The sequence below is a fragment of the Nicotiana tomentosiformis genome, chromosome 6 (genome assembly GCF_000390325.3).
Source record: "Nicotiana tomentosiformis chromosome 6, ASM39032v3, whole genome shotgun sequence".
Lineage (NCBI taxonomy): Eukaryota > Viridiplantae > Streptophyta > Magnoliopsida > Solanales > Solanaceae > Nicotiana > Nicotiana tomentosiformis.
In genome coordinates this window covers 120,222,152-120,245,963 of record NC_090817.1, presented here as the reverse complement: position 1 = coordinate 120,245,963, position 23,812 = coordinate 120,222,152, and the positions used below count along the sequence as shown (strand labels likewise).

At 37.5% G+C, this 23,812-nt stretch overlaps 1 protein-coding gene across 3 annotated transcripts; it reads left to right on the top strand.

Annotated features, from left to right (window-relative positions):
• Window positions 1-13,909: 13,909 nt before the first annotated feature.
• On the top strand, window positions 13,910-23,433 carry LOC104115173 (bifunctional 3-dehydroquinate dehydratase/shikimate dehydrogenase, chloroplastic-like). Of its 3 annotated transcripts, none has more exons than XM_009625754.4 (11): window positions 13,910-14,418; window positions 14,689-14,930; window positions 17,226-17,331; window positions 17,756-17,983; window positions 18,926-19,272; window positions 19,585-19,648; window positions 19,789-19,894; window positions 19,979-20,116; window positions 20,200-20,348; window positions 22,657-22,819; window positions 22,921-23,433. In XM_009625754.4, the coding sequence occupies exons 1-11, from the start codon at window positions 14,410-14,412 to the stop codon at window positions 22,959-22,961; spliced, it is 1,593 nt and encodes a 530-aa protein (XP_009624049.1). In that variant the 5' UTR covers window positions 13,910-14,409; the 3' UTR covers window positions 22,962-23,433. The 3 variants fall into 3 exon arrangements, with proteins under 3 accessions (XP_009624049.1, XP_009624050.1, XP_009624051.1); XM_009625755.4 differs by having other exon boundaries at window positions 13,922-14,418; window positions 17,756-17,974; XM_009625756.4 differs by lacking the exons at window positions 13,910-14,418; window positions 14,689-14,930 and adding an exon at window positions 14,977-16,718.
• The last annotated feature ends 379 nt before the right edge of the window (window positions 23,434-23,812 follow it).

Here is a 23,812-nt window from a genome sequence, read left to right as displayed (position 1 = left end):
CGGCAAGAACACCATAAATATTGCTCAACAAATAATGAATACAAGTACAACCAATTAATCAAGTCCTTCAAATATAATTCTTTCACCTATAAGTCTTTCAAATAATAATCTGCATGATATAATACTTTCCAATAATTTTATTTCGAATATACTTTCTTCAAATAAATATCTTTCAAATATAATTTTGGAATATAATTTCTTCAAATAAAAGTCACCTGGTGACACCTTATTTCATATTCATAAAAGTATGGGTCTCAACCCACTTTTATATTTTCATGGCACCTTGTGCCCATGTTTCTATCACAACTGCATGGACAACTCACGTGCCAAAAATATCAATATATAAAAGAATCTGCACGATCAATTTACTTTAGAAATAGTTTGAGTGAAGAAAATAATATTTGCACTTAAATTAAAGCATCAGATAAACTACTGATGTGGATATAATACTTATTAATTTAAAATATAATAGAAATTTTCTTTTATTTAAAATAATTCAGTCATCAAAAATCAATAAAACCATAAATATAAATCTTCAGAGTCTAGTACTAAAAAGTCAAATCCAACATAATACAACAAGGAGCACAAAACACATAATAATAAAGTCAACTATTACATCACCGATGAAGACAAGAATTTACATATCACGAAAAAATAAAATAATCAAAGGCAAGTGTATCCATAGAAAAATATCAACAAAATGGCACTCTCGAGGTACCACCTCGTAGTCCCAAAAGTAAATATACAAGACAGGGGGATTTTCCGGAATACCGTTCCGTAGCCCCAAAGTAAATATGCAGGGCAGGGAGATCTCCAGGAATACCGTTTCATAGTTCCAAAGTAAATATGCAGGGGGGATCTCTCGGAATACCGTTCCGTAGTCCCAAAGTAAATATGCAAGGCAGGGGGATCTCCCGAAATACCGTTTCGTAGTCCCAAAGTAAATATGCAGGACATGGGGATCTCCCGGAATACCGTTCCGTAGTCCCAAAGTAATTATGCACGGCAGGGGGATCTCCCGGAATACCGTTCCGTAGTCCCAAAGTAAATATGATTTCAACAACTGCACATCAAGTGCTCACATATCACAAATGGCTCATCAAGTGCTCAAATATTACAACATATCACAAATTTCAACAATATATATTTTTTTACACAATAAGAAGCCCACGGCTCGGCCATAATGAGCACAATATCTTAACAAAATGTTCGAGAGTAAACAACTCAACCGAATAATATTTCACAATTTGGCACTTTGGCTCAATATGATTCACGACCTTTATAATTCAAATTCTTGATAATTATGTAACGCTTCGGTTTAAACTTATTTCAATAATTATTTGCAGATAAAAAATCCGTAATAAAATTAAATTCCAAGAAATATCAAATCATTAAACTCACGGAATTCACATAACTATACAAGTAATAATCACACCAAATTGTCATATAAAAATAAATTCAACAAACGCGAATTGAGGCATGGCAAATAGATGATTTAATAAATGCCAACCATTATCCAATTTACTACACAATATGTCTAAGACTTTAACCCAATATATTTTGCACATATAAGCCCGAGTACGTACTCGTCACCTCGCGTGCACGGCTTCCAATCACACAATTTCCACATAAGACTCAATGTCTAAGGGGTAATTACCCCACTTAAGGTTAGGTAAGATACTTACCTTTTTGAAGTTATCCCTATATTCCAAAATATTCTTCTTTCTTGAATTGACCTCCGGACAGCTCAAATATATCCAAATTAATTGTACAACCTAATTAAAATTCATCGAAAATAATTCCGGATAATAATACGTCGACTTAAAAATTTATTCCAAAAATCAATAAAAGTCAACGCGAGGCTCGCCTCTCATAACCCAACATAATTTTTATGAAATCCGAACACCCATTCCGATACGAGTTCAACCTTACCAATTTTATCAAATTCCGATAACAACTCGACCTCCAAATCTTAAATTTTCGTTTTTGGAAGATTTTGCCAAGAATCTTAATTTCTTCCATAAACATCCAAATTAAACGATGAATATAATCATATATTCGTGAAATATAAACACCTTAAGATATAGAACACTTACCCCAATCCATATGGTGAAAATCGCCTCAGAAATCGCTTCAATCCGAGCTCCATAGCTCCAAATATGTTAAAAATAGCTGAAATCTCGAAATATAGCTATTGCCCGGGTATTTACTCTTTGCGATCGCGGAAAATGCTTCGCGGTCGCGAAGCACAACTTTTCTTGGCCCAAAATTTGCCTTTCGCGATCGCGGAAAATGCTTCGCGGTCGCGAAGAACAAGTACCCAGCTCTTTCCGATAGCCTCTACTATAATGGTCATATCGTTTTGTACAAAACTCCAAATTATAAATGGTTTAGCTTTCTGAAAACTAAACACCAAGGAATATAACTGTTATTTGTTGATCATTTCCCAATTCCTTATAGATTACTAGATATAATCTTTCAAAACCAGCCCTGTGCAACAGAGATTTCCAAACTCTTCCCAGACAGCCTATAGTTTATCTACCGTAACTCTTTGTATACAACTCCAAATGAAAAATGATTTACCTTTATGAAAACTAGACACAAAGAGCTACAACTTTTATTTTTGGATCATCTCCAAATTCCTTATAGATTGCGAGATATAAGCTTCTAAATTCGGGTTAGTACAGCAGGATTTTCCTCTACGCGATCGCGAAAAGGCTACCGCGATCGCGATTCACAGTGTCCAAACAGCAAAATTGCTCTTCGCGATCGCGATCGCGACCGTTTGTCCGCGATCGCGATGCATACCTCTGTGGCCAAAAACTAGCAACTTAAAATGTCACGACCCCAAATTTCCTCTGTAGGATATCGTGATGGCACTTAGTCTCTAAGACTAGGTAAGCCTATCAATGGGGAATAATAATAAATATGTGAAATAAATAAACTACAATTCAAACAATTTCAACTCCCAAAACCCGATAAAAATAAGTCACAAGCTTCTAAGAATTTATTCTCTATGTCTCTATACATCAGAGTCTAAAACAAATAAGAAAGCAACATAGTAAGATAGAAGGGGACTCCGGAGTCTGTGGACGCTGGCAGGTATACCTCGAAGTCTCCTCGTACATCTAGTTTACTGATACCTAGTCTGATAAGATGTACCTGGATCTGCACAAAAAAATGTGCAGAAGTGTAGTATGAGTACACCACAGCGGTACCCGATAAGTGCCAAGCCTAACCTCGGTAGAGTAGTGACGAGGTCAGGTCAGGCCCTACTGAAAAATAAATAATAACATGGTAAAATATTTAACAATATAATAAGATAAAATGACAATGGAAATGAATCAAGTAGCAGGTCACCATTTAATTATGCAAAATAATGGCAAATAATATCTTGTAGAAACCAACAAAATTTCCTTTCAACTTAAGAAAATCTCAACAAATAATCAACGACAACTACGGCCATAAATCAATATCAACAAGGGCACTCCCGAGGTACCGCTTCGTAGTCCCAAATCATAAATAAATTCACAATATCTCATTTTCTTATCTCACCGCAGGAGCCTTCACAATTTATTTTAAAGAAAATATTTTTTCCGAAATAGCATCACGCGTTTAAGCCATCCTTATCACACCGCATGACTTCTAATAGTTCCCCCTACTAGCCACGCGTATCAAGCCACCCTTATCTCACCGCATGCGTTTCAATACCCAGACCTTATACCACCGCATGCGTATCAATATTACCACATATCACAAATTGCACCTCAAGTGCCCAAATATTTCAATTTGCCAAAGTAAATCAACAACAATATTTTTTCACAATAAAGAGCTCACGGCTCATGCCAACATAAATCATCAATAATATTTTTCTACAATAAAGAGCTCACGGCTCCATCACAATGAGTACAAAAATCTTACAAAAATATTCGGAAATAAATAATTTAGCAAAATAATATTTTAAATCTTTAATACGTTGCTTCAATACCAAATTTAAAAATGTCAAATACTTCATATTAATAATATTTAATTTAAAGGAAATCAATTTCTAATAATGCACAGAATAAAAGAAATCAAGTTTTAACTAAGCAGAAAAAGATCAAGCAAATTTTAAGTATACAAATCAAATCAATGATGAAGAATATAATAAGATTTAATAATTTAATTAATGTGCAACAGTGATCTTCACAATTTAAAAACATAATTCTTCACATTTAGTCCATGTACACACTCGTCACCACGTGTACACGACTTTCATCACATTACAATTAATACCAATCCTATGGAAAATTTCCCCCACACAAGGCTAGACAAGTCACTTACCTCGATTTGCTCCAATTTAACCAAGTAGTATACTTTTTCCTCGATTTTCCGATTCCGGTTGATCGTATCTAGTCATAATTAATTCGATACAGTCAACAAAAATTATAGAATTAATTCTATAAGAAAATACTACAATTTTTCAATAAAAATTCGAAATTAACTTTAAAAAAATTTGAAAAAGTTACGAAATATGAACGTCCATTCAATCACGAGTCTAACCATACTAAAATGACTAAATTTCAATAACAATTCGACCCTCAAATCTATCCATGAGGGTTTTTCAAATTTTTCCAACTTAAATTACCAATTAAATGTTAACAATAGTGATGGATTCAGGTAATCTAACCTAGATTGAGTTAAGAACACTTACCCCGATGTTTTCTCTGAAAATCTCCCAAAAATTGAGTTAAGAACACTTACCCAGTGGTTTCTTCTTCGCGAACGCGACCCTTGACCCGCGTTCGCGAAGTGCAAAAATGTGCTGCCCGACTTTATTCTTCGCTAACGTGACCTACGCTTCGCGAACGCAAAGCTTTGCAAACTCAGACCTTCGCGAATGCGTCCCTTACCTCGCGAACGCGTAGAACAAAAGACTGGGGTTCCCAGCTGCCTCACTCTCCTTCGCGAACGTGACACCACTCACGCGTTCGCGATGCACACACTGCCCTACCCTTCGCGTTCACGTCCTCACCTCTGCGAACGCGTAGAACAAAAATCTCACCAGCTCAGAACACTCTTCGCGAACGCGAGGCTCCTCTCGCGAACGCGAAAGAGGAAACCAGAAAAATTGCAGCAGCAGATATCAGCTATCTCACCAAGGCCAAAAATGATCTGTTAACCATCCGGAACACGCCCGAGCTCCTCGGGACCTCAACCAAATATACCAACAAGTCCTAATATATTATACGAACTTAGACGAGTCTTCAAATCACATCCAACAACACTAAAAACACGAATCACACATAGATTCAAGCCTAATAAACTTTGAAACTTTCAATTTCTACAAATGACGCCGGAACATATCAAAGCAAGTCCGATTGACCTCAAATTTTGTACACCAGTCATAAATGACATAACGGAGCTGTTAAAATTTTCAGAACTGAATTCCGACCCCGACATCAAAAAGTCAACTCCCCGGTCAAACTTCCAAACTTAAATTCCTATTTTAGTCATTTCAAACCTAATTTTACTACGGACTTCCAAATAAAATTTCGATCACGCTCCTAAGTCCAAAATCACCATACGGAGCTGTTGGAATCATCAAAATTCCATTCCGGGGTCGTTTGCACATAATTTGACATCCGGTCACTATTTGAATTTAAACTTTTAATTTTTCTTCAAAATTTCAGATCTCGGGCTAGGGACCTCGGAATTTGATTCCGGGCATACGCCCAAGTCCCAAATCACGATACGGACCTACCGAAACTTTCAAAACACTGATTTGAGTCAATTTGCTAAAAATGTTGACCAAGGTCAACTTAGTTGAGTTTTAAAGCTCTAATTCACATTTTAATTCATTTTTTGCAAAAAAACTTTCCGAAAAATTTTACGGACTGCGCACGCAAGTCGAGTAATGATAAAACAATGCTTTTCGAGGTCTTAGAACACATAATTAATTATTAAATTTAAAGATGACATTTTGGGTCATCACATAAAATGGCCTAGAAATGGTCTGAAACTACCCCGAAACTCACCTGAGCCACTCGGAACCCCGTCCGAACAAACCAACAAGTCTCAAAACATATTACGGACTTACTCGAGGCCTCAAATAACATCAAAACGAAGAATTTTACCTCAAATCAAAATCTATGAACTTTGAACTTTCAAATTCTATATCTTGTGCCGAAACATAACAAATCAATCCGGAATGACTTCAAATTTTGCACACAAGTCATAAATGATATAACGAATCTATTCAAATTTTTGGAATCAAAATTCGGCCTTGTTATCAAAAATTCAACTTTCGGTCGGACTTTCCAAAAATCTTCTATTTTCTAATTTTCGCCAAAATGTGTCGAATTGTCCTACGGACTTCGAAATCCAAATTCGAATATACGCCTAAGTACGAAATCATCATACAAAGCTATTACCATCATCGAAATTCCATTCCGGGGTCGTTTGCTCAAAAGTCAATTCTCCAGTGAACTCTTTCCATTTAAGCTTCTAAATAAGAATTGTTCTTTTAATTTAATTCTGAATCTTTCGAAAATCAAACTCGATCACACCCGCGGGTCATAATACATATTGCGAAACTTCTCGAGACCTTAAGTCACTGAGTGGGGCATTAATTCTTAAAATGACAAGTCGGGTCGTTATATTCTCCCCTTCTTAAACATACGTTTGTCCTTGAACGTGCCAAGAATTATTCTGATGACATTAAATTACTGAGTGCATTATTTCACACATACTCACAGGTGATTCTACGTCACCGTAAATTTAATAGGGGCCCGACAATATCATCTCGGTGGAGATTATTTCTTTTATTCATACTTGTAAGCTTTAAAGCCAATTTCCTTACACTCCAATAAATTTCAAATTCCTCACATCAACACACGGTATTAGTCCCAACCGGTTGTAGAAATTCCTGCCTACGCACACATCACACACATGTCCATAACCACATCTCTGGTCATAATAGATGTTTATAATTAATTTCAGCATCCTCAATTAATCTCATATTCACCAAAATCTCATTTCAACTTCTCGTAACACTGACAGCAACACGCGAGGCATGAATACCTCAGAATTATTTACCCGAATTAACGAGTCACATTTAACGCCACCCGGGCACTCACCTCGTAGGTTAAAACTCAATAATTATAGCACAATTATGGCTAAATATGCACAGAAGATATACAAGAATTATCAAATAAGCCCATCAGGCATGACTCCCTATTAATACTATAGTACAAATTTAAATTTCGCAAAGGGAGAATTTAAACTTATAAAAAATTTTACCACAAGGACCTCGTCCTTATACAACTTCCACCGAGGCTTATAGCCCGATTTAAATACTTCACATCATATAAAAATGCAAGAATCTCGTCCTCAACTCCGAATCACAAGTATTTTACACATTGTGCCAATTGAAATTTTCAATTTCCTTTCTTTCTTCTTTTCGATATATTTCGTAAACAGTTTTCATAACACATAATGAACTCTCATCCTGGTAGGTCATATAATTCATAAAATTGAAATCAATTATTCCGAAATCACATCAAAACCCACTGTAGTGAATAATAAAATTACTTTTGGACTTATAACCCTCAATGGTGTACAAAATAAAAATGATAGACACGGGCTAACATCATCAAATCTCCCCAACAAGGATAACATATAAGTTGGTCAAAAAGTTACGAAGCTCATCCAGAAGCGGAGCATAATAGGAGGACTCGCCTCAAAATTCAGAACCGAATCAAATTAAGGAATATATCCTTTTATAACAGATCAGGATCATGCCTGTAGTAACACCACCTGGTGTAGTGGCCTCAGCCACACCATAACAATTATATCAACGGGCTGGGCCTCCCCATCTAGGATGCCCTCTACCCGCATGCCCTCCACCCTTAACTGGTTGTGCACGTGGAGTAGTAACTGCATTGGGGCCCATAGCCTGAGTGTTCTGATAAAATCTGCCTCTCCTTAGTCTGGGACAATCTCTCATGATGTGCCTAGTATCACCATACTGATAACAAACCCTCTGCAGGATCGGCTGCTCATACTGAGTCTATGCCAGATAACTAGAATAACCATTATAGGAACCTTGTGTCGGTGGTGCATTAAAAAAACTTACTGGAGCACTCCAAGTATTCTGAAATTGTTTTTTTGACCCCTATGGTACTAAAATGTAGAATTATTAAGGACGCGAGAATACCGCAAGTCTCAACATCATCCCATACAAATCTCACCTCTTAATAATATACGAGTTTCGGAGAACCTTTCAATACCACATAAATACATCTCAGGTCAAAACTGATATAACACATGACCCCGCAATCTGATCGTTGATAGGGGACTCCCCTCACTTGGCGCGAATTCCATAGGACATATTCCGATGATTCACAATACTAACCTTCATCGCTCGTACGACACCGGTCATAAGACACCTCAAGCCATTTATTTGGTGCATGTCATCCTCGTGACAGTTAAACTCGCTTCCTCCAGTGCCTTGGCTGCTAGTATGTACCCTTCGCTAAATAGAAATCCCATACGAACTACATAGTCTCTAATACCACCAATTTTTTAGATCTACACCCACCTCGTGACCCTACCACAATTGTGACGATTAGGCAATTAATTAAACCTTCTTAAGATCATACTTATTAACCAGATGTCAGAACCTGCTGCACCCCAATGTGCACAACTGAATGATCTCTCAATACTTCCGCATCCTCGATCTGGACGACACGTTACAACAATAATTGAGCAACCCTGGCTCCCTTATAACCCCTTTGTAGTATCACGAACCATTGGCGCATAGTTGATACCGAGTGCGCAATTTCATACACAAGTGGATGCAAAAGAACATAAGATATATGTTTCATGCTAAATAAATACCGCACGATAAGGAATGAAAGAAGTAGATATTTTCCTACTAGCTTTGTAGTCTCTCGAAGATAAGTACAGACGTCTCCGTACCGATCCGCAAGACTCTACTAAACTCGTTCGTGACTCGTAGAATCTATGAACCTAAAGCTCTGATACCAACTTGTCACGACATAAAATCTCACCACAGGCGTCGTGATGGTACTTGGTCTCTAAGACTAAGTAAGCCGATTTTAATTATAATTCAAGCCATTTTTTTTAATATATATATATCAAATCAATCTGGAATACTGGTAATACTGAGTCACGAATCTATGAACTTTGAAATTTTAAATTCTATATCTTATTCCGAAATATATCAAATCAATCCGGAATGACTTTAAATTTTGCACACAAGTCATAAATGATATAAAAAATCTATTCAAATTTTCGGAATCGAAATCCGACCTCGTTATCAAAAATTCAACCTTCGGTCGGACTTTTCAAAAATCTTCTATTTTCTAATTTTCGCCAAAATGCGTCGAATTGTCCTACAGACTTCCAAATCCAAATCCGAATATATGCCTAAGTTCGAAATCATCATACGAAGCTATTGCCATTATCGAAATTCCATTCCGGGATCGTTTGCTCAAAAGTCAACTCTTCGATCAACTCTTTCCGTTTAAGCTTCTAAATAAGAATTGTTCTTTTAATTTAATTCTGAATCTTTCGAAAATCAAACTCGAACACACCCGCAGATCATAATACATATTGTGAAACTTCTCGAGACCTTAAGTCACTGAGAGGGGCGTAAATGCTTAAAACGACAAGTCAGGTCATTACAAGCCATTATGTGGCAATGCTGATCAACTATACCAAAAGCTAGATTACTCGTAGATAGCAGAGGAGAAATTTTTATGATTTTTGTTTAAGATCTATTTTTTTGTATAGCAGGAAAGCTATTGAGTAAATGAAAAGAACAGAAAAGAAAGACACGGAAGAGGATAGTTTAAAAATTGAGAGAGAGAGAGAGAGAGAGAGAGAGAGAGAGAGAGAGATCTACGTTGAGAGAGGAGACTCTTGTCCCAACAAAATGTATCATATTTTTCTCTCACTAAAAAATGGGACTCGAAAGACACTTGGCGAAAGATGAGAGGAATTTCATATAACTTATGTCTGCCATGTAATAATTATGTCTCACGCATAATAAAATTGTGTCTCATGCAAGAAATTTTATTATGTGTGATATATGCCACATAATACTTGTGTGAGGGATTTATTATATGTGCCACGACCCAAAATTCATAAAGGTCGTGATGGCGTCGGACATCACTGTCAGGCAAGCCAACAATAATTATTTAATTAGTTTCTTATTTTATTTTATTTTTTTGAAATCATATTTTCCTTCAATTTAAATAGTAAAGAATGAGGATTTACAGAGTAAATAATAATACTTTTAACAAATTCAATACAGAACAACCCATAATCATCCCAAAACCCGATGTCACAAGTGCATGAGCATTAACTAGGAATATAAAATAAAATACAGCAGTTGTCCGAAATACAAATTGGACAGAAAAAATGTAAATACTCTTAAGGAGACTCTGCTGGCTGTGGGTCGACAAATGGAATGTAGCTCACCTAGGTCCCCGCATGTATACACGCCTCTGCTCTCACATGGCCTCTAGACATATATGTACCTGCACAAAAATGTGCAGCAAGTGTAGTATGAGTACGTAAGCAACGTGTACCTAGTAAGTATCTAGCCTAACCCCAGAGAAGTAGTGATGAGGGGTCGACATCGACACTCACTAGTGGTCCAACAACATAAGGTACAATAAAGATGTAGTAAATATGAGGCAGAGTAAGTAAGTGAAATAGACAAATATAGATCACGTGGTACAAATTCCCTCTCTTTACGAGGAACTCAAGCTCTTCATTAGAAATTCCCTCCTTAACCGGAGCATATATATAGGTATAGTAAAACTCATCAAGTGGCTACCATAATTCAAATCCGGAATTTACAGATACACTGGCTTCTTGCCAAGTTTTACGCACGATTTCATGGGAGTGTGATATAGGAAATGCCGAGGCGTACGACCCGATCCAACATAATAATAAAATTGTGCATTATCGAGGGTCGACGTCCCGAACCATATGATAAATCAATTAACCTGCCGAGGAGAACGGCCCGCTCCCATGAGAGTGTGGTATATAAATCCTGCCGAGACGAACGACCCGATCCCATAAGAAGTGAAATACAAATTCCTGCCGAGGCGAACGACCTGATCCCATAAGAAGTGAAATATAAATTTCTGCCGAGGCGAACGACCCGATCCCATAAGAATAAGAGATTTTGACAGGTCCTTGACCCCACTCACGAATAAACATGTGAGTTATAATTTCTTTAACAAAACCCTTTCGATGAAATGTGTATATATATATATACACATACATGCCGTAAGAGGAGTAAAGTTACTCGGTGACTAATCGTGAAATCGTGAAGTCTCTATAATAGCAAGTCTACTCTTAAGTAGAAAGGAAAAATAAAGAATTAAACGAGCATGGAAAATTCCTATAGTACAAGTACAGCATGGTGTGAACTAAAGTCTACCCGGACAATAACATAAATCTAACTACGTACGGACTCTCGTCACCTCGTGCATACGTAGTCCCCGCAACAAGTTGCACACATTAAATACATCACCTAGGGGTAGTTTTCCCCCTCATAGAGTTAGACATGAGACTTACCTCGCTCCGAAGTTCTATAACCGGCTCCAACGCCGCTCTAACACCTCAAACTGATGCATGTCGCTCCAAAACTAGTCAAACAATATGCAAACCAATAAGGATATACTCTAATACTCATGATAAATCAATTTAGACAAATTTCCAACTCCGTTTGAAAAGTCGATAAAATCACCGTCAGGCCCACGTGCCCGGATTCCGAAATTTTTTGAAGATAGTTGTTACCCATAACCTCACAAACTCAAATATATAATTTATTTCCAATTCCATGCCCAAATTCGTGGTCAAAATTCAAAAATACCAATTCTAGGTTTTCTATCAAAAATCTCACAATTTCTACCAACTTCCATGCTTGAATCCATATAAAAAATCATGTATTTAACTTGTAATAAATGAAAATCACTTACCTTGTATTACTTGATAGAAACCTCCCTTTGAAGCTCTCCAAAATCGCCCCAACCAAATGAAAAATGAAAGAAAATGGGCCAAATCCCCGTTCTTAAAGAACCGTTCTGCCCAGCGAATCCCGCACCTGCGGCCGCTTCACCGCATCTGCGGTCTCGCAGGTGCGGCCAAAACCTCGCAACTGCGCATGCCCTCTGTCCAGCACAGCTCCGCACTCGCGATGCCAAACGCGCCCCTGCGGTCTCGCACATGCGGAGACCTTCCGCTTTTGCGACTCCAGCTGCCAGCTCGCATTCCGCTTCTGCAGAGCTTTCCTCGCATCTACAGGCTCACAGATGCGGAAACATCATCGCATCTGCGGCCATCCCAGCTCCGTCCAGGTGTCACTTCTGCGACCCAATCGCCCCACTTGCGGGCTCGCAGCTATGGCCCTATTCACGCAGGTGCGATTGCACCAGGTATCAATTGCCTCATCACTTCTTCCAAGTCCAAACTCGGTCCATTTACCATCTGGAATCTACTCGGGGCTCTCGGGACCTTAACCAAGTATAGCAACATGTCCCAAAACACATTACGAACTTAATCGAGGCCTCAAATCACGCAAAATAATATCGAAACTACGAATCACCCTCCAATTCAAATTTAATGAACTTTAGAACTTCAAACTTCTACCTTTGATGTCGAAACCTATCAAATCACGTCCGATTGACCTCAAATTTTGCACACAAGTCATAATTGACATTACGAACCTACTCAAGCTTCCGGAATCGGAATCCGACCCCGATATCAAAAAGTCCACTCCCGATCAAACTTTCCAAAAATCTTCAAATTTCTATTTTTCGCCAAATAACTCCGAAATGACCTACGAACCTCCAAATCCACTTTCGGACACGCTTCCAATACCAGAATCACCATACAGAGCTATTCCCAGACTCGGAATCCCAAACGGACATTGATAACATTTGAAATACACCCCAACCCAATTCTTTTGAAATTCTTCTAAAATGCCAATTTTCATAATAGGTGTCGAAACGCTCCCGGATCATCCAAAAACCGATCCGGACATACGTCCGAGTCCAAAATCATCATACGAACCTGTTGGAACCTTCAATTCCCGATTTCGAGACCGTTTACTCAAAAAAATCCCAGTTTGGTCGATTCTTCCAACTTAAGGCTTCCGAAATTTGAATTTTCTTTCCAAATCAACTCCGAATTTCCCGAAATTAAAATCCGACCACGCGTACAAGTCATAATACCTGAAATGAAGCTTCTCGAGGCCTCAAACTGTTGAACGACGCGCTAAATCTCAAAATGACCGGTCAGGTCGTTACATTATGACAAGTGTACTATGGAGCACATCTGTCAAAACAATTCCACCCACCAAACCCTCAGTTGCCGATCTCCTCTATTCTTTACCACTTTTGAGTTTTGATTTCATTTCTACACCCATAAACTAATTTTCTTTTACACCCATAAACATTAATCAACAGAATCATCTCATCGCCCCACCCTATTCATCGTCCAAACACCATCGTCTACGCCTCCTTAGAAGATCTCCTTCATTCCATAAAATATAAAAAAGCCCAAGGATCCCCAATTGTCACTAAATCACTATTTCATGCAAGAATAATGCAAAAAATCATCTCACCGTCAAAGAAGCAGCTTTCCACAATAAAAACCACCTTACTTGCGGCCACTTAACGGCAACACAATAGTAATGGTGGTTGTTATATATTTTTTAGATTTTTTTTTGGTGTTGTTACCATGAATCCCAAGAAAAAAAACCCAGTCATCAACCAAAAAATATACTCAATCAATTACTTATCAGATCCAATTTTACAAATTAATTCTTAAGCATAGGCATCTATTATGTGACAATGCTGATTAAATATGTAGAAAGTAGAAATTTTTATGATTTTTGTTTAAGCTAGTAAATAAAAAGAACAGAAAAGAAAAATAGGAAAGAGGATAGTTTAAAAATTGAGAGAAACATAATGCCAAAGATGAGAGGAATCTCTCATGCAACTTATGTCTACCACGTATAAAATTTCTCGGGCAATTAATTTGTCTTGGGTCTGCCTTTGTTCATCCTCTTTCTCTGCTTCATCTTTAAATTTTCTTTTATCTCAAGTTTACCAATTTTGCTGCTACTTCCGACATCACCGGTTAATCGGAGCTCTTTACACTTATTTGAGTTCTTCCTTGGTTTAATTTCGTTCTCCTTAATTGTTTTGGTTCTTCCTTGATTTTGATTTTGTTTCCCTCATTGTCTATCATCATCATATAAAAGCTAAAGAAATACCACACCCACTTGTATATATCTATATACCTGTCACTTGACTTTTTCAAGCTGGCTGCTGAGTCCGCACTTCCCATTTTTGTGCTCTAGAAGTTGGTTGCTACTTGCTAATGGAGTTGGTGAGTCCTCCATTTTCCTTTAACAACTTCCCTATTTTTGAATTTCCTTTAATATTGGTCTTTCAAAAAAAAAATGTTAAAGAATTTGAAATTGGTTTGGCTTCCTTCAGTCACCTAACTTTGTTAGACTTGTACCAACCCACATTGCCTTAACTTTCGAAAAAATAAAAAGAACATTTTTTTATTTTTATGTTTAAGTTCTTTTTTTTTTCTTTTATATTTTGAGGGGTGAGATTCTTGAATTGTGGGGGGTGAGGTTTTTTTTTTCAGGTTGTGGAATCAGGGGTGAAGAAGATGGAGGGGGGAGAGGCAATGAGGAGGAACCAAACTCTAATTTGTGCACCAATTATGGCTGACACAGTGGATCAAATGTTGAATCTAATGCAAAATGCTAAAACTAGTGGTGCTGATCTTGTGGAGGTTCGGTTGGATAGCTTGAAAAGCTTTAATCCTCAATCAGATATTGATACTATTGTCAAACAGTCCCCTTTGCCTACCCTTTTCACTTACAGGTTTTAATTCCAAATTTAAGCTCCAAAGTTTGTCTCTTTACACTAATGAATGTGTTATATCTGAATTGGGTTGCTCAAGTTTGTTCCTTTGTGTGTGTGTGTGTTGATTCTTTTGTGTTTGTGATAGCTGGAAGCTGATAGCGATGATTAAGATTCTATCTTCTTTTCTTGTTTTGCTTGGAAATCCAAAAATAATAAGGAGAATAAGCTTGACCAGTATTAATTTTAAGGATTCAGGACTTCTTACTGCAAGCTGAAACAGAAAAATTGAAAATGAGTGGGGGAGAGATATGTAGCATACAGTAGCAAATTCTTGTTTTGATAAGGGAGGGATAGGCTAGTGGAAAAGGTTCTCCACCTTCAAGGCTCCAACCATGAGTTGGAGAGTTTGAGTCACCAAGGGGACAAGCAGGAAAAACCATTCTTGCCCCATTCCGAGGAGAGAGTTTTTTTTGGGGGGTGGGGGGTTTACCGTATCGAGAGAAAAGGACTCTGGAACTGAACAAGAGACTTACCTGATTAATGCTCTGATCCTTAATGAAATGGCCTTAAGCATGACCTCTGCTTAGGTTGATAAGATTAGCCAAGTGTAGTCAGCTTTTGGCTGGAAGAAATGCTATAGCTTCAAAATTTTGTAGTCATAAAGAAGTGTAATGCATCGGTTTAAAAGAGAAATTGACTGATATGTCGAATCTCCACCGAATCTCTAGCCAATTTCTACAATGAAGTTTTATAACATTCCATCCTCCAGTTTGTTTTGAAGCCTTTTTCTGTTCAACTTCATACTGAAAATGTATATTTTTTATCTGTTGCTATGGAAGGTTACATCCCTATTTGTTAAGCAATCTTTGCCCCTAGGGTTTTGGTCTAGTGGTAAAAGCGCAATTCGTGATGTGCGGGTTAGGTGCACGTCACGGGTTTGAACTCTGCCGCAAACAAAAGCCTGGTATTTAAAGTGGATAAGGGTTGGGGAGGGGGGCTAGTATCCACTGAGCTTTGAACCGTGCGCCACGGGCCCTCGAGGATTTCTTGGTTATTATGTGATCTCTTTTCTTTCGGTTAAGAACTTGTCACCAGCTTGACTTGCAACAAATTAGAGCACAGAACGAGCCCCTACTTGCAAGCACTGCCTTAAAAATAGGATGAAAAGGAATGGAAATACTTTCCCCTGGTTGATCGCTTCACCTTTGATTAGTACACAGTATGTTCTTCGATTTGCAGCTATACTTTTGGTATGAGGCAGAGGGTAAATATTAGCAAGGTAATATCTGACATATCCTGTAGATACACAACATAAGGAGCATCAAAATCTAGCTTAGACTGTTCTAAAGGCAGAGAGGTATGATTGCTTGCTACTTTATCTAATTTGTCCCTGCACTCGGGAAGACATTAATGGCACTAGGATCTTTTCTATATAAGTTTTGAGCCGTTGACTTTCTCATCATTGGCTTTTTCAGGACACCAATTGCAGGAACTCAGAAAGATATTAATTTTTCTGTCTGGCTTAGTATAACGTAAATGAGCCATTTTCTTTATTTATATTGATCCATATCCTGTAGATACACACATAAGGAGCATTAAAATCTAGCTTAGACTGTTCTAAAGGCAGAGAGGTATGATTGCTTGCTACTTTATCTAATTTGTCCCTGCACTTGGGAAGACATTAATGGCTCTAGGATCTTTTCTATATAAGTTTTGAGCCGTTGACTTTCTCATCATTGGCTTTTTCAGGACACCAATTGCAGGAACTCAGAAGGATATTAATTTTTCTGTCTGGCTTAGTATAACGTAAATGAGCCATTTTCTTTATTTATATTGATATTCTTGTTCGTCAACAACCTGTGCTTCTTCAGTTTTATGATGCATGTTTACACATGGAAATCTGTGAACCACACTTCAATAACACAAGCAGGATAAGCATGTGCTGGATTTTGGTGTAATGACTATTAAACAGTTTCAACCTTATAAAACTAGGACACTTCTATGTCTTCATGCAAGATATTCAGGGCTTGACTAGCTCTGAGTTCAACCTTATGATAGAATTTGTAGCAGCTGTTGCGAACAAGTGATAACAAATATTTGTTCTTTTATAATAAAGGGCAGTCCGGCGCACTAAGCTCTCGCTATATGTCGGGTCCAGGGAAGGGACATATAATTACAGTTTACGTTTATAATTCTAGCTCTACTTCCTGATTTATAGTTCTCCTCTTACTTCATTTCAAATAATGTTTTTCTCTTACTTCTAGACATTGAGAAGTGCATTCTAAAATTTTCCTACGTTGCCCCCGTTTCTAGGCCCACTTGGGAAGGTGGTCAGTATGCTGGTGATGAAGCTAGTCGACTGGATGCACTTCGATTAGCAATGGAGTTGGGAGCTGATTACATTGATGTTGAGCTAAAGGTATTGATTCTAAACAACAATGGCCCTTCCCACCTTATCCCAGAAAATAAAATAAATTATAAAATGATTGCCTTTCCCTGAGTAGCTGCAGCTAATTGTCCTCAAACGGAATTCAGTTAAAGCATAAGAATAGGTGTATTAACTTGCCAGTTTTGTATTGAGACTTTTAACGTGACTTTTTTTGAAATGTATGGCCTATGATGCTTCTTGCATGAAGAAACATTGATCAATTTTGCAAACTAAGGATCACTTCCTGTTGGTTATTACATAAATGTTAAATATATGATATCTAAACCTTTGCTAGCTTTAAATCGATATTCTTTATATTTTGAGTCGTCATTTCTTCTTCCTTTTTGCTTTGACAGACACTTGATCAATAAATAATAATTGCTGCTTTTTGTTTCTTTTTCTCCCACTCCTTTAGGCTATTGACGAGTTCAATACTGCTCTACATGGAAATAAGTCAGCAAAATGCAAAGTTATTGTTTCTTCTCACAACTATGATAATACCCCATCATCTGAGGAGCTCGGCAATCTAGTAGCAAGAATACAGGCATCTGGAGCTGACATTGTGAAGTTTGCAACAACTGCACTGGATATCACTGATGTTGCACGTGTATTCCAAATTACTGTACATTCTCAAGTAAGCAGCGTAAGTGGTATAGCAAGTTTTTTATGCCATAACTTGCTTTCAAATTTGTTTGGTGATAAATCATGGTTTCTCTTGAGCTGGTTTTGGTGCGTGATAATAATAGCTTGAATCTAGAAGCAGGCTGCTTCTTGTAGATTTGTATTAGGCCACACACACCAATAAGTTAGGTATAGTTGGATAAACTTCAGGCCGGGTATATATTTATGACCTAGATATATGCTAAGGGCAATGAGAGGGACAAAGACATTGAGAATAGCTTCCAAAATTAACTGTCTTTCTTTCCCTCTCCCTTTCTCTCCCTGAAAAAGGTGGGGGTTTGTTAAATTTTTTTTAATTATCTGATGATTTTTCCCATTGCAAGAAGAACTCAAAGGTAGATAGTAGAACAATATTGTTGTATGTGTCGATGCCTTTGAGACATTTTCTCAAGTGAATGACATTTGAAATCCCTTGTCAATTAAGGGGCCTTTCGTATGTCAAGTGATGAGGTTGTATTATATGTTGTTGGGCTGAAATAAGGTGATTTGTGGGTGATAGATTATAACATCACTGGATTCTAGTTAAGACTGATGGATTCTTATTTGGTGAGACCCAATAGGCTGGACAGCTCTAGGGACTTAATATTGTGAGACCGACACTCTCAACCTTGTATGTTCTATTGAATTTAAAAATAATCCGCTCCAATCATAAGCTGGTTGTCATCATGTTGAAGTTCGTTTTTTCCTGCTCTCACTATAATATTATTAACATGCATAAATGCAGAAATGTATTTATTTGTTATTTAGGTTTTGTTATGCAAAATATATTTGTCCTCCATCTCCTTAAGCCTCTGGCTTTCTTTTTCTTTCTTTTGAGTTTGCTGCTTGACTGTGAGCTTGCTTGCATTCTGAGATGCTTCTCATGATTAAACAATAATGCATTTCTTGCACTTTGTTCAAATAGGTACCAATAATAGCCATGGTCATGGGAGAGAAGGGTTTGATGTCTCGAATACTTTGTCCAAAATTTGGTGGATACCTCACATTTGGTACTCTTGAAGTGGGAAAGGTTTCAGCTCCTGGGCAACCAACAATTAAAGATCTTTTGAATATATACAATTTCAGACAGTTGGGACCAGATACCAAAATATTTGGCATTATTGGGAAGCCTGTTAGCCATAGCAAATCACCTTTATTGTATAATGAAGCTTTCAGATCAGTTGGGTTTAATGGTGTTTATATGCCTTTGCTGGTAGATGATGTTGCAACTTTGTTTCGGACTTACTCATCTTTAGATTTTGCTGGCTTCAGGTTTGCTCTCAAAACAGAAACTGGTAGTTTATACAGTTGCTTTTTAGTTTCATCAGGGTAGTCATGCCAAATTCCCCCCTTTCTCACATCTTAAAAAGTATCACTTACATCTACATGTATATACCATATCTCATGGGGTTGAACGTACGTACTGGATTTTTCTTTTATGTTTTGCTTTCTGTTTATTTTTGTTTTTCATGGGTCATCCTTGCGTTCTTCCAAATTTTTTTGTGTGTCGGCCATGCCTAATAAATATAATTCATATGCATGTTTACTTGTTTAGAAGTAGTTATGCAACTTTATGTTGTGCAGCTGTACAATTCCTCACAAGGAAGCCATTGTCGACTGCTGTGACGAAGTTGATCCTACCGCTAAGGTATTAGTTATATCATGATCTTATAATGCTTTTCAGTTGTTTTTTATTTGTTTTGTATTTTTACAGGGATCAATATTGCAAAATATTCTGATGATTTCTTATATCACATGCAATTACTTGGTTTCTTAATTATCCTGCAGTTGATAGGGGCTGTCAATTGTGTCGTAAGGCGACCTGATGGGAAGTTGTTTGGTTGCAATACAGACTATGTGGGTGCAATCTCCGCCATTGAAGAAGTGTTGCAAGGTCAGAGTCATTTTATCAGCTGCAAACATCCTTTTCTGAAGTTAGAGCTTCTTAATGTTTGAGCTTTGTTATTTCCTTGTACAGGCTCACAGCCAATTATGTCTGGGTCACCCTTAGCTGGTAAATTGTTTGTAGTCATTGGTGCTGGCGGCGCTGGCAAGGCACTTGCTTATGGTGCAAAGGAAAAGGGGGCTCGGGTGGTGATTGCTAACCGTACCTATGGTAGTGAAATTCCGTGTAGCTAATGACAATTGCTGAAGTTGACTATGTTACTTTGTACTGATGTGCTGTCTGATTACTTGAAGAACGAGCAAGAGAACTTGCTGATGTAGTTGGAGGTCAGGCTTTGTCTCTTGACGAGCTTAGCAATTTCCATCCAGAAACTGACATGATTCTTGCAAATACCACCTCCATTGGCATGCAACCAAAGGTTGATGATACACCAATCTCTAAGGTTTGCCTCCTTGCATTACTCGTCTTAGATAAAACAACTTGTTATTGAATCCATGTCTTATTAGTTGAACAGCTGCATGGTTAATATCATGCACAGTAAATGGGTAAACAAAGAGGGTTCAGTATTAAAAATACAAGCTTTATAAATTAGAACGGGGCAGAATTTTTTAATTTCATTTTGTTTGGGGGGTCGGTGGAGATCCCTTTTTTTTTTCTTATTTTCTTTTTCCCTCAATTAGCTCATACCCAGCATTCAAGAATTGCTTCATGTGTTTCACTGTTTTCTCAGAGGGTTCAATATTGGAAATACATGCTTTACAAATTTGAATGGGAGCGGAGCTTTTATTTCTTTTCTTTTGCTTGGAAAAATATTTTTCCGTCTATTACCTTCATATCCAGCATTCAACAATTAATTCTTTACGTTACACTGTTTTAATAAAGAATAGAGATCTAACCATAAACCTGAAGTATCTTTGTAAAGAAGTCTATGTTTGGTAACCGTATTTATTGCTCATCTCTTTCTCACAGAAGTAGCAAAAGATATATGGGTTGTTCTTTGGTTTTGATCATAAAGAAATTAAGAAGTTTGAGGAAAGTGTATGTATGTTCCGGACCATAATGTGTGTGTAATCCTAATTCCTATATAGATAGATATCAACCTTCTTTAAGTTAAAGAACCCAATTGTAGGCCTTTCATAACCTTACAAACCTGCCTAGTCAACAGATGATGTATCTAAATATATACCTTTATTGTCCTTACGGAAAAGGTTCAAAACTACCCCTATCGTTTTGTAAATGGTGTAAAATTACCCTCCATCCACCTTTTGGTCAATAAACACACACAATGTTATCTTTGGGCTTAAATTTACCCCTCCCGCCAATGGCACAATATCAAAAACACAGCCAACACATTAAAATGGAGCCCACATATTGTGCCGTTAGCGGGAGGGGTAAATCTAAGCCCAAATATAACATTGTGTGTGTTTATGGACCCAAAGGTAGACGGAGGGTAATTTTAAACCATTTACCAAATGATAGGGGTAGTTTTGACCATTTTCTGTTGTCTTTATAAAAAATTATATACCTTGTTGTCATGGCTCACAATCTCAAACTTCCTCCTCTATTCTTCGGTTCTTCGAGGAATGGCATTCCATGAGTGGTTTAAACGGAAGTTCTGGTCTATGTAAGGAGTATTTTGGTGATTTCTTCCATTGGAAGAATAATGGGATAAAACAGATAAGACCTGTTCTGTCAGAAATGGAAGTGGTTGTAAGAATCCACTTCAAGATCATGGTCTGCTGCTTTCAATCTGAGCTTTACTCATTGTTAAATGCTTCTAACGCTGCTTCTGTTGAAATAGGGTGTCGTTGACAGGTTTGATATAAGATGTGGGCGGATAACTGGCATTTCAAAAGCAGCAAATAATTTCATGCTTTATTTTCTATAAGACAGACAAAATGCACGCTCAAGTTCGACATTTCTGTGGGTCAGAAAAAACTAACTTTGGTCCTGAGGAAGCTGGATGCACTATTTTCAGCAGAATAGCCCATGAAATTGATAGAACATATAGTCGGGGCAGAGCATTTGTGGCTAAAAGAATAAATCTCCATGTTGCTAGGTCGTTGCAGCCAATAACATAAAGACTAGTTTACTGTTAGCCAATCTTCTTAACCAATACATGCACACACGCAAACACACACTGTCATCCAATCTTGATTCACAAAAAGCTCTTGTCCAACTCCTTACATCTTCTACTTGTGGATAGTAAAACATAACCCTGGGCATGAACTTAGCTGCCCGCTAGCCACTCAGGTTTTGGATATAACCGCAATTTTATGATTTTGAAAAGTGAAGCGGATCAAATGAGAAACTATTATTGGTGTCTATTTAAACATGAGCAAGATATCTTTCTGGTAACTTGAACTTACCATCGACAGCTATAAGGAGGATAATGTTAAACAGACGTGTATCACATTCTTGGGCATCTCAATGCCAATTAGCTTCCCATGAGATATTCTTCAGTGCTGTTCTTAGTTTTACTTAATTTTTCTTCAGCAATGAACTTCAAAATGTGCCTCATTTGCTAATGGAACTTTTCAGCACATACTATACTGGGGTGTCAGTTTTCTCTATGTGACCTCGTGCAGGTTTAATGTCAGTTTACATCACTATTTCCTGAAACCGTTTCCCGTCATCTAAGATTCTTCTTATTATTCAAATAGACGTATATTTTTTGCTTCATGCTCGTACATGCTATTTGTACTGATAAAACGTTGTTTAAATTTCGATGAACTGCTTCCAAATTACAGGAAGCTTTGAGGTACTACTCACTTGTATTTGATGCTGTTTATACGCCCAAAATCACTAGACTCTTGCGGGAAGCTCAAGAGAGTGGAGTAAATATTGTAACAGGAGTTGAAATGTTTATCGGGCAGGCATATGAACAATATGAGAGATTTACAGGGTTGCCAGGTAATTTTTAAGATAAGTTCATTCCTCAACTTGACTGGTCAAGGCATAACACTGGCACTGATTATCCTTTTCGTATGGTGATTCTTCTCTTGAAACTCCAGCTCCAAAGGAACTTTTCAAGAAAATTATGGCTGGATATTGAGAACAAGGTCTCTTTCCCTTTTCAACGCGGCCTGCTAATTACTTTTCCTCCTAAATCCTACATGATTCTGTAATAGCAATGCTCTTAGATTCCTCTGTCCTACCATTTGTGCTTCGGAAGAATTAATTCGTTCCAGGTAAATCGTGTTTTTCACCAAAACAACTTCTTGAGGATGTTCAGAAAAAGCAGTCAGACATACCAGTGGACAATCACCATCATTCTGGCTTATATTAAACTCTTGTAGCACCTCATTCTTTGACAACTATGGTTCTTTGGGAGGAAATTTCTTTTGTACCTCTAATTCTGGTGTCATCAAACACAGATTTATCCAGTGTTTCATCATTGTAACCCCCATACTGGGAAATCCTCTTGATTATCATTATTATTAAATCTTGTCACATTATTGTATCACACCAAAACAGTTTTTTACTTGAGTTCATTGTCTTGGGAATACAACATTGATTTATTTTGACTTTTGAGTAGCAAGCGTGGTCTACTGCATGTTTGACATTTTAGCCAATCCAGGTCTGCGTGCCGGTCCCACTTTTTCTGGGCTGCCATGTTTTAAGGTCAAAAGTGCCCATGAGGCAAGCGGGGGTCAAAAAATCAAGACCATCCATTTTCAAGATCGCTGGGTGTAATTTCCGGATATTTTAATGTTGGTGTGATTGTGGGTAACATGATGCACATGCTTATTGTAATGTGTTTTACATGTGACACAATGGCAATAGAATTAATTTTGCTAAGTATTTTAACACACTAATTTTTAAGGCTTAGCTTAGCTATTATATGATTTGCTTGTAAGAAATTGAAAGGTGTTATAAGAAAAATCAAATTATGGTGGATGTCTA